Below are 11,908 nucleotides of genomic sequence, written 5' to 3'. Positions count from 1 at the left end.
GTTGACAGGCTATCTTGGACTGGCCCACTTGTGGCTACACACAAGAAGAGAAGAACATGGGTTGGGAGAAGTGTCTGGGCATTCCAAGTCCCGTAGTCCACTCTCTCAGGGATTCTTCTCCATGGAATCTTCCCATAGCACTTGAGGCTGGCCACCATGGAGACTGAAATTGTGGGGTTCTGTTGCTGTGGTGTCCAGAGCCTCTGCACTAGAGCAGCCAACCTTCTGGAAAGAGGCAAGCCCTTGTGGCCCAGGCTCCGAGGAAGGCTTCAGGCTAGAAGCAAGGAAGAGCAGAGAACTGAAGTCGGAGTCTTGGCTCCGCTTTCATCTCAGTGATGCCGACCCTTTCAGTGTTCATGGATGTGCCTCTAGCTCGGAAGCTAGAAGGCAGCTTGCTAAAGATCTACAAACAGGACAATCACACTCATAAGACCTTCTTGGCTTATAAAGGTAAATGCCTAGTGATTTAGGAGTGTGAGACTTGTCTCTTAACTACCTCAAGGAGGCAGATTTCCACTGTTCTAGAAAACTGGGAGACAGCCCAAGCCTCCGCCAGAGAAGTCAGTTGTCGTGAACAGAGTTGCCCAGTGGGGAGAAGTGCAAGGGCATTTTGGGTCATCGGCTCCTTTCTAGGGGCTGCTAGAGGTTGGTAAGAGCTAGGTTCTCCTCCCCAGCAACATGCTTCAGCACCTGCATGGACTCTGTACACACTTTCTTCCTCCCACTGCAACCAGCCTGCCACTGAAGTTCTGTGTCATCTTTGCTTATGTGCCTGTAACACTCCCACATATATCTTTTTCCTTTAAAATGCATAGGTTTGCATTTGTTTTCTCTAAAGGCATAAAAATCATATACAGTCACATTGTGTTTACCAAGAGGGGCAAAAGGGAAGTTGTTCTTTTCATGGGTGACTTTCTGAAGCCCAGGAAAGCCGGGACACCCTGTCTGTGGGCTGTCTGCAGAGCCCAGACAGGGCCTCTTTGCTCCCTCCCTCATAGTCTGCCTGAACAGTGAAGGTGAGCCCTGGACCTCTTCCGTGGTGCCCAAGATCCGACTGCAGATCTCACGGGATCCCTCCCTGGACTATGAGTACATGCCCGAGATGGGCATGAAATCCTTCATCCAGTCCTCCTTGGAGCTCCTCTTTGGAAAGCACAACCAAGCCATTATGGAGAACAGGGTGAGAGCTACCCCCCACCCCTGCCCCCCTCAACACAACTGATAATGAAGGCAAAAAGGAATGAATAAATATTCCACCCTTTATTTCTTATGTATATGGACACTTTGTTATTTAGCGAACTTAATGACAAGCGAAGATTAGAATTAATTGCCAATTTAAAGAATTACAGTAATTTCATTAAACCCAGATACAACTTTTTATTTATTTATTTATTGAAGATTTATTTATTTATTCATACAGAACTGGGGTACAGGCCAGAGATGCGGAGGGTGAGAGGATTCGCCAGAGATAGAACGGGGAGCAGAACAGGCAGATCCACGAAGTACACTGCTGAGGGGAGCAGCGGGCAGGTCAGGAGAGGTCTGCCACACCATGTGCTCACCTCCGGGGCAGGTGGGGATCAAACTCATATGGAAGTCGCTTTAGCTTCTTAGTGCAGTGCTTTAACCTGCTGCGCCACCAGGGAAGGCCCCACAACTTTTTATTTTTGTGAAATCAACAGCACTCCTTCTTACCATTCGGAAAAATAGCACCTCTCTCCAAGTATTAAACATTTTTAAAAAGATTTATTTATTTGTGCACACAGAACTGGGGTATAGACCAGAGTTGCAGAGGCAGTGAGAGATTCATCAGAGACAGAGTGGGGAGCAGAACAGGCAGATCGATAAAGTACTCTGCTGAGGGGAGCAGCAGACTGTCAGGAGAGGTCTGCCAAGCCACGTGGGCCACCTCCCTGGCCATAGAACTCATGCCAAATAGGCTGCTGGTAGCTTCGCAATGCTGTGCTTTAATCTGTTACACCACCAGGGAGGGCTCTAAACTTTTTGTTTTTATCTTGTATATTAAAATAATAGTTTCTTTATGGGGGGGGAGCAGTCATACAAAATGAAACATAAGCCCTCCCTCCCTTCCTCACTGAGAGGCAAGAGCTTCACAGTCTGAAATCCAAGACCTTGGGGGGCACCTCCAAGATCAGAGCCTAACAATCTAGCAACTGAAGGGCAGAGCCAGGATCAGCACCCAAAGCCAGTGATATTTTCTCTAGCCCATACTGCTCATTTGCAAGCTCTTTCCAGAAAGGAATGACCTGAATCTGATTTGGTGTTAGTGACCCATTCCTCTTTCTAAAGGGTTAATTCTGTGTATTTTTTCCTCCTAGGTAGGGGGTTTGCACACTGTTGGTGAGGCTGGTGCCTTCCAACTTGGTGCCCAGTTCCTCAAAACGTGGTGTCAGGATTCTCAAACAGTTTACATCATTTCTTCTCAAAAAGGTGAGTGTCATGAAAGGTGAGGGTGACAGAAGTTCCCCGCCCCCTATTATTGATTTCCACCCCATTTGCAATCTTCACTGTTGACTTCACTCTCTGTCATAAGGAAAATGGTGGACTAGCCAAGGTATGCACCCCCTTTTCCTGTTACAGTCCCGTTGCCCATCCAGCGACCCTCATTCAGTGACCCTTCTCTAGTATGTGTCTCCAGCACTCCATGTCCTGTGTACCAGCTGATGGCAGACTCTGTCCCCACAGAACATCATGGACTCATCTTCCAGGACCTGGGCTTTAGAGTTTATGAGCACTCCTTTTGGAATTCCAAACAGCTGTGTGTGGACCCAGACATGCTCCTAGATGTGGTAGAGGTACAGACAGAGCCCCGCTTAGAAACTTCTCCCCGGACCTGCTTCATAGTTTTCTTTCCCTTTCCTCCCCACTACCCACCTGCCATCCAAGGCGTGTTCTAGATGTGAGATCGCCTAGGTCTTTAGTAAGAACTAACAAAGAGGATCACTTCACCAAGTGCCCTGGTGCCACTGGCACTTGGTAGGGGAAGTTCCTGATGAAAGTCTCCACCTGCAGCAGGCCCCTCATGGCAGCATCTTTGTGCTTGGGAACATTGGCAACTGCAAGCTGACACAAAATCAGTGGGTAAATTTGTTGTCTACCATGAAGGTGAGCCCAGCCTCCTCCCTGACTATACTTTTTCTCACTCTCTTCCATCTCCTCCCTCAGTCTCATCCTTTTTCATTCTCCTTTCTCTTATAGATCAAGCAGATATTCCCATTTTTTGACATTCCCTGTCAAGGTTTCCTAACTGGTGATGTGGAAGACGATACTAGGTTCTTACAATACTTTGTGTGTCACGGCTTTGAATTCTTCTGCAGTCAATTCCTGTCCAAGAGTTTTGGCATTTATGGTATGGTGTGGGCAGAAGGAGAAGGGAGGGCCTATGATGAAGTGGTGCACTGCCAGTATTTTTGGCATCGCCCACCCTCTGGAGAGCACCAGGAGCAGAAGAGATTAACAATGAGCTAGCAGTCAGATTTTGTGATATCGTCTCAGCCCTATTATTGAACTAGTTCAATCATTTCACTCCTTTAGAACTCTGTTGGCTCAACTGTAAAACAAGGGGGATTATACTTAGCCTTTTTTTTAAAGGTTTTTTTCTTTTATTCCTTTTTTAAAGATTTATTTATTTATTCATACAGAACTGGGGTACAAGCCAGAGGTGCAGGGGCAGTGAGAGGATTCACCAGAGACAAAGTGGGGAGCAGAACAGACTGATCAATAAAGTACACTGCTGAGGGGAGCAGCGGGCGGGTCAGGAGAGGTCTGCCTTGCCTTGTGGGTCACCTCCGGGGCCAGGGATCAAACTTGCACTGAAGCAGCTATGGGTCACTTGCAGTGCTGCATCCTAACCCATTGCACCACCAGGGAGGGTCTGAAAATTCCTTCCTTTTTTAAGATTCTTTTTTAAAAATAATATTTTTATTTATTTACTTATTTACTTTTTTTATGTATACAAAACTGGGTTATAGGCCAGAGGTGCGGGAGGTGAGAAGATTCACCAGAGACAGAGTGGGAGAGCACAACAGTTAGATCTATTGAATACACTGCTGAGGGGAGCAGCGGGCAGCTCTGCTGTACCATATGGGTCACCTCCCTGGCCGGGGATTGAACTCACACTTCAGTAACTGTGGAGAGCTTCATAGTGTTGCGCTTAAATCCCTTGTGCCACCAGGGAAGGCCCCAAGACTCTTTCTGATGGGCACTTTTTCTAGAAGAGTCTCTGGCAACTTCCAGAAGGCTGGAGACCAGCTTGGCTAGGCTGGGATGTGAATCTTGTTCACTCTTTTCTACTGCAAATTTGGAGACAGAGTCCTAGGGGGATGGCTCTGGTAAGGGAGGAAGAGACTGAGAATGAGGCTGTCTGTCTCAATGCCGCAGATGAAGGAGTGGGGATCCTGGTCGTGGTGACTCTCAACAACCAGCTCTTGCTGTGTGTCCTCTCCCAGTTGAAGACTATTTCCAGGGCCCTGTGGCTAACCCCTCCCACCATGGGTGCTCGCATCATCACCTCCATCCTCAGTAACCCTGCCCTGCAGGGAGAATGGTAACAGTGAACGGTAGGGGCAAAAGGGATGGGCAGGGCCCCTGGATACCACAGATTAGCTGATTCATGGAATTTGGCCAGGTGCCTCTCATGTTGCCCCTTTACTCCATGGATTCACCAATTCATTCATGATTATGTACTGAGGGCTCACTGTATACTCAGTTTCAAGAATAGCAGCCATGCCAAGGATTGCTCTGCTTGGGGGATTAGGTCATAGAACATTCTTTTTTGGACACAGGACAGTGAATTATTTGAATTCTATAAAGCAGGAGAGTGGCAGCACTAAGAGCATGCTACCCTGGCAAAATATGCCTCAGAGTTTACTTGACTTGCTTAAATTAATATAGACTGAAATCCCTCCCCCGTTCACAACCATCCCAGGTCCCGAGGTCTACTGATGTGCCTGCATCAGTACTTTGGAAGGGAAATGAAGTGGAATGGTAACAAGGAGGATGACCTGGGAGGATCTCTTACTCTGATTTCTTATTGTTCTTCCTTGACAGGAAGCAGAGTCTAAAAGGGGTTGTGGAGAATATCATGCTGATCAAGGAAAAGGTGAAGGAGAAGCTCCGACTCCTAGGGACCCCTGGCTCCTGGGAGCACATCACTAGCCAGACTGGGACACACAGTTATCTTGGGCTCAACTGTAAGTGTCTAGGTGTGTCTCCCCTTTCTGACTCTGGGCTTATATTTGAGCATTAAACTTTACCAACTAGGTGACCAGTCTCTAGCTTCACACAGCTTTTGATTCTTTCTGGAGAAAAGTGGAACTGCTTTAAAGACTTTCTGGACTCACCCAAAATGCAGATACTCTTTACCCTCCATCATTCATGCTGGGTTCAAGGGAAGTTAGAGGTGGGTAGTTCAGGATCTGAGACCCTGATATCATCAGTCCAGCAGCTGGAGTACCTGGTCAAGAAGAAGCATATCTACATCCCAAAGAGTGGTCGGATTAACTTCACCTGTATCAATGCCAGCAACATAGATTACATCACTGAGAGCATCAATGAAGCTATTCTCTATACCAAAGAAGTAAATGATTTTTGACTGGAGTAAAAGCTTTAATCTTTGCAAAAATCCTGTGCTGATTATTCATTGCTACAACTCATTTTTCTGCAGAGTACTTTCTCTCTCCATATATTTGTCAAGCATTGGTCTGGCCTCAGCAAAGAGAGGGGAAAAAATGCCCACAGAAGAAAGGAATGACATTGATGATCTAATTTCTACTGAGCACACAATATATAAAGGTCTTGTTGTGGTGTCTTTGACTGTTTGACCTGCTATCACAAGACACAATAGACTCGGTGACTTTTAAACAACAGAAAGTTCTTTCTCACAGTTCTGAAGCCTGGCACAAATAGATCTGGTATTCAGTGAGATCCTACCTCCTGGCTCATAAGCAGCACCTTCAAGATATAACCTTGTGTGGAAAAAGGAGTGAGGGAGATTTTTGAGGCTTTCATACAAAAACAGTGATCCATTCATCAAAAATCTGTATTCATGACCCATCCACATCTGAATACCATCACATAGGGGAGGAAATTTCAACATACTAGATTTTATTTATTTTTGCATAGAAGTGGGGTACAAGGCAGAGGTGAGAGGATTCACCAGAGACAGAGTTGGGTGCAGAACAGGCAGATTAACTGAAATCCACTGCTGAGGGGAGCAGTGGGTAAGACAGGAGAGGTCTGCTGTGCCATGTGGGTCAGTTTCCTGACTGGGGATTGGACTGAGGCCATAGTGGTTAGAAGACAAGTCTTAATCATATAAAATAGTTAAGCAACATTTCAAAGTTGAATGTAAGAAAAATTTCACTAGATTAGGAATTTAGAAACCTTCATGTGAGCCAGAGTAGTTGGGGAAGCTCTCATGAAAAGGTAGGACTTGGTTTGGATATTACTAGATGGCTAGAACTGGGATAACATCTAAAAGGAATATCCCAGGCCAGGGAACAACCTGAACAAGGGTAGTTGGCATGATAATAAAAAATTAATATCTATTAAAGTGTTCTCTAATACATGGAACTCTGTAAATCCTCAGGATGCTAAAAGGTGTAAGCCACAATTCCTGCTTTTATGTTTATGTACATCCAAATTGTGGAGATAATTTTACATGGTAAAATAACAATAAAAGGTGACATGTAGCTAGTGCTAGATGAGTGTCTCAATAAAAGGTTAACTCACCAGGACTTGGTTGCCTTCCAAGAGTCTACAGGATTGCCCTTGACCAGTTCCTGGGAAATGACCTTTGAGCCTGTGGAGTATTCCACAAAATAAGGGTGACTTTGAATGCCTGAGATCTTTGGACAAGCTATATTAGTTTAACTTAATTAAGGTCAGTTATATAGAGACTGTGTGCATAGGTGACTGACCCCGGCAAAAAGTTTGGATATCAAAGTTGGTAATCCTGGTTGGCAACACTTAACACATGTGTCACACACTGATACTGAGAAAATTAAAATCTGCGCAACTACGTGGGGAGCTTGTGCTTGGTTTCCCCTGAACCCCATCTTTTTTCTTTAGGTTTCAATCCATATCCTTTCACAGCAATAAATTGTAACCATGAGTTCACAGTTTATCTAGATTTTATGAGTCCTTCTATGAATCATTGAACATTGGAGACTCTAGTAACCCTTAATTAGGTGAAGAGTTTAGGTGAGTTTAAGAGAAGAATTTAAGCAAATTCATTTTTGTTTCCTTACATTTCCTGAAGATTGTCCCGACAGGGAAATCAGTTTCAGAGGACTGGAATTCAGATTCCAAAACCTGGCCACCAAGCTAATGGGCTCCTGCCTACAAAATATCTTTCCCATAGATTGTAATTACTCTTACAATTATAATTACAAATGTCTGCTTCTGTTTAGAGGCTCCATAGTGAGGTGGATTGCAAACAAGTTAATGGAGCAAAAGCAATACTCTCTTTAGTTTTCTGTTGTTTAAAGATGGATTTGTCTTGGGTCTCTGTGTTTATCTTTAGATGTTGGTTCTTCTCTAAATCTACATTGTCTCCAGTGTTAAGGGTTTCTACTCTCAATATCAGAAGAATTCTGGAGAATCCACAGTTCCTACAGGTGGCAGATTTTAACTATTCTCAAATGTGCATTAACATGAGAATAAAATTTAGTCAGATTCTTCTCTACCCCCTGTGCCTAAGGAAACAATACAAATGATGTTTGGGTTATGCAGGTTAGAAAGCAATGGACTGCAGAAATAGAACTGCCTCTGACCTTCCCTACAAGTGGTTCACCCTGGTGCTTTCAACCCAGGATTCAGGCAGAAATTGAGGAAAAGAATGCTGTCCTCTTATTCTTTGTTTCTAGTTGGAAAAATGGACTCCGTTTTTCATTTCTCATCACTGTACATGGAAGTCTTCCTTGAAATTATTTTTTTCCTAAATATCTCTTAAGTTAATTTCAGATACCTGATTATTCTAGGTTTAAGTATTCATGCATTTAATCTTTTTATTCTGAACTATTTTCATGGCACAGTTGGAAAAATGATATAATGATCTCCTTTACTCTCCCCTCCCAGCTTCAATAAAATTGTCAGGGTCAAATCTTGTTTCTCATTATATCTCCATGCATAACTCCAAATTATTATGGGGCAAGTCACATTCTTTCATATATAAATGTTTTAGCATGCATTATTAAAATTCAGGGGTTTTCCTGTTTAAAAATAATCACAATATCATCATCATCACATATCTCCAAGTCAACAAATAACGGCATCATAGAGCCAATAACTTATGTTCACACATGTAAAATCATTTATCTACAGTTCTGATTGTCCTATAATTTTTTTTTTAAAGATTTATTTATTTATTCATACAGAACTGGGATACAGGCCAGAGGCTCAGGGGCGGTGAGAGGCTTCACCAGAGACAGAGTGGGGAGCAGAACAGGCAGATGGATGAAGTACACTGCTGAGGGAAGCAGCGGGCGGGTCAGGAGAGGTCTGGCTCGCCATGTGGTCTCCTCCCGGGCAGGTGGGAATCGAACTCATGCGGAAGCGGCTTCAGCTTCTCAGTGCTGTGCTTTAACCCGCTGCGCCACCAGGGAGGGCCATAATTGTTCTTTTTTTTTTTTTTAATAATTAAGTATATACTGTCACTGGCTATTGAGAAATTTTCTTGACACTACTCTCATCAAAAGGTAGAATATAATTTTCTGCTATGGCAGAATTTCTAATAAATAAGCATTATTAATAAAAGAGTTATGTAACTCAGTCAGGGGGTGGTACAACCTCTACTATCTACTCTTCCTTCTGTCTCGTGTGTGTGTGTGTGTGTGTGTGTGTGTATGTGTGTCTGTTGGCAAGGGGCACAGAAGAGGAAGTATTCCAAAGTGTACTGATCAACACCCAGAGGGAGACCTGCTGTTATCGGGGATCTTGTGGTCTTCAGGTGAACCTACATCTGCAGGTGCTTGGCTGAGCAAAGGCAAGGGCATAGATTCTGGAACTCCGCTAGGGCAGAGACTGAGGGAGCTTCGCTAAGGTCCTGCTAAGGGTCTCTCATCATTGGGTTGTGTAGCCCATCCACCAGCCAGCCACGTAGGTGGGAGGGAGCTCAGCGGTTTGAGGAAGATGTTCCTTATCTAAGTATTGTGACTGGGCTCCCGCCCGAGAGCATAGGGAGTGAACCCCCAGGAAGGCCCACAGCTGACCTGCTGGGCCAGCTGGGATAGAGGAGTGAAAGAGGGTGGAGGGTGGTGGATGTTGGCGGGGTAGGAGAGAGCGAGAGGAGTGTTACTGGACTGAGGTATGGACTCAGAACGGCTCTTGAACGCCCCCAGCAGGCTTTCGCCTGTGTTTATGGTTTCCATCCAGTTCTCTTGACCTTCCTGGCCACCTAAATCTGTGCTTGTTCCTCTCTCTACGACACTGAATGGTGAACTCACTCTGATTTAAAATTTAAGCACCGTTCTCTCGTTTGCTCCCCAAACTCCAGTCACACAAAAGTCCTGTCTCAGGGCCTTTGCACATGCTCACATGCTGTCTCTTTACCATAAGGTTTTCTGGGTTTTGTTTTGTTTTGTTTTTTTGGCAAGGTCAATTTTTACCAGGCTCTCAATTCACCTCAGTGAGGTTTTTACCTGACCCTCCTACAAAGTAAGTGCCCATCTTTCTGGGAAACACACATCTCCACTCTTTTTTGTTTCCTTTTGCCACAATTTGTATTAAAAAAAAATTCTCTGACGTTGCCAGTAAAATATAAAATCGGGCAGAAAACACATTTATCTTGTTAAGGTTGTGACGAGATAAGATGAAAAATAATTTCAGTGTTTGGCCTAAGAATGTCAGTATATTTAGCAATTCTTCACTGTGTGCTTAAAAATGTAAAATTTATATTATATATGTGTTTGACTACAATTTTTAAAAAAGTCACGAGGCAGCACGTCCTCCATAAGAGGTCTAGTCTACCAGAACTGAGTTGTTAACCACCCCTTACTACCAGGAAGTACAGAAACTCAAAGAAAGCACTTGGGCTCATTTGTTTTACTGATGGGAATTGATAAAGTCGGGATTGGTGATGTGGTGCTATGGTGGGATTAGCACAACTAGGGGGAATTGGTATATTTTGATGGAGGAGAGGTTGGAGAGTAGGCTGGGGTCACTGGGGAGGGTGTCAAAATTCCCCTGCTTTTTCTGGGTTTCCTGACCTTTCTGACGGCAGGGGGTGCTATGTAACAAGCTTAAGACCCCAGAAAAAACCTGAACTTTTTTTTTTCTTTAAAGATTTAGTTATTCATACAAGAACTGGTATACAGGCCAGAGGTGTGGGGCTTGAGAGGATTCACCAGAGACAAAGTGGGAAACAGAACAGATGGATTGACTGAGGCATACTGCTGAAGAGAGCAGCTGGGGAGGCTGGTCTTTGGGCACCATGTGGGTCAGCTCCGTAGTTAGGGATCAAACCTCATGTTGCAGTGGCTGTGGAGAGCTTCATAGTGTTGCACTTTAACCCTTTGTGCCACCAGGGAGGGCCTGAAACCTGAACTTTTAACTTGAGAAGCTGGACATCTCTATCCTGGTAATGTTCTCCAATCCATCTGTCAGAGCAAAGGGGAGCTTGGGAGATGGACCTCTTTCCTATTCTCCCCTTAAAGGCTCTTCAGCTGGTCCCAAGGAAGAGGGGAGGGAGGGGTCTGTTCTCACGTGTGTTTTCCCCGTGTTGGTGTCCCTGACTGTCTTTGGAATGCCGCCCAGGTGAAGTCCTGGGTGGTGGCTACTTGTAGTTTGTCACACGCCCCTCCATTGGTCAGGCTGACTCACTCTACCCAGCTCAGGATAGCTTCATTGGCTTTGCCTGCTCCTCCTGGTCTTAATTTCCTCCTTTCCTCAGTCAACTCAAGCTGTTCTAAGGAGTCTGAGATTCCATAGTAAATCAGACCAAGCACTTGGATAATATCCCTGGTGGCATAAGGGACTAAGTATCAACACTATGAAACTATCAGCAGCCACCAATTTCAATCCCAGGCCAGGGAGCTAACCCACAGGGAGTTGAAGACTTCTCCTATATTACCTACTGCTCCCCCTCAACAGTGTGTTTCAGTTAGTCAGCCTGTTCTACTCCCTACTCTGTCTCTGGTGAATCCTCTCAGCAGCCCCACCCCTGACCCTGCAGCTCTGGCCCAAACCCCAGCTCTTGTATGCATAAAATAAATAAAAATCAATCTTTAAATATGTCTTAAGGGGTTTCCTTGATGGCACAGGTGTTAAAACCTCAGTGCTGTCAAGCTATCGCCAGCCACTACAGCATGAGGGGCCTGAGTTCCTGAGTTCAATACCCAGCCAGAGACCTAACCCAACTGGCTCAGCAGACTCTCCTGTCTTACCCACTGCTCCCCTCAGCAGTGTACTTCATCCATCTGCCAGTTCTGCTCCCCACTCTGTCTCTGGTGAATCCTCTCACCCTCCTGTATCTCTAGCTTACACCCTAGTTCTTTAAATATAAAAAAAAAATCCTAAAAGAAATAAATATATCTTTACATTTCAGGGTTTTATCCAGTGTGCTGATGTTCCAGAAAGCACACACATGGACTAGTTAGTGAGCAGTGGTGTTTTTTGCATGGGTAAAGCTCCTTCTATTGTGTGAATCTTTATTTGATTGTTTCACTAGGCTTTGTCCCCAACCACGATAGGATTCTGGGGAATGAAGACACAACACTGGTTTGACAGCTTAGGCAAGTTTTAGAAGCCCTACATGCCAAAGCCACGTGCCTTTGGGACTTCATGCATCCAGGTCTCAGCCTCAGCACACTTTCATGTCCCTGCCCTTTTTTTTTTTTTTTAAAGATTTATTTATTTGTACATACAGAACTGGGGTACAGGCCAGAGT

The 11,908-nt window shown here is 44.7% G+C and overlaps 1 protein-coding gene across 1 annotated transcript; it reads left to right on the top strand.

Annotated features, from left to right (window-relative positions):
• The first annotated feature begins 335 nt into the window (after positions 1–335).
• GOT1L1 (glutamic-oxaloacetic transaminase 1-like 1) lies at positions 336–5,614 on the top strand. Its single transcript, XM_004682465.1, has 9 exons — positions 336–450; positions 999–1,180; positions 2,340–2,451; positions 2,707–2,816; positions 3,034–3,126; positions 3,220–3,370; positions 4,402–4,567; positions 5,071–5,213; positions 5,460–5,614. The coding sequence occupies exons 1-9, from the start codon at positions 336–338 to the stop codon at positions 5,612–5,614; spliced, it is 1,227 nt and encodes a 408-aa protein (XP_004682522.1).
• Positions 5,615–11,908: the final 6,294 nt, after the last annotated feature.

Source organism: Condylura cristata, unplaced genomic scaffold, assembly GCF_000260355.1.
Source record: "Condylura cristata isolate star-nosed mole 26May11 unplaced genomic scaffold, ConCri1.0 scaffold00014, whole genome shotgun sequence".
NCBI lineage: Eukaryota > Metazoa > Chordata > Mammalia > Eulipotyphla > Talpidae > Condylura > Condylura cristata.
The sequence above is the reverse complement of the archived record's forward strand: the minus strand, read 5'-3'. Positions and strand labels throughout refer to the sequence as shown.

Excerpts from the sequence above, each read along its gene's own strand:
- GOT1L1 (XM_004682465.1), top strand. The coding sequence starts at position 336 with ATGCCGACCCTTTCAGTGTTCATGGATGTGCCTCTAGCTCGGAAGCTA. Across the intron at positions 3,127-3,219 it reads ATTTGTTGTCTACCATGAAG|ATCAAGCAGATATTCCCATT; the intron begins GTGAGCCCAGCC and ends TTTCTCTTATAG. Across the intron at positions 5,214-5,459 it reads CAGTTATCTTGGGCTCAACT|TCCAGCAGCTGGAGTACCTG; the intron begins GTAAGTGTCTAG and ends TGATATCATCAG.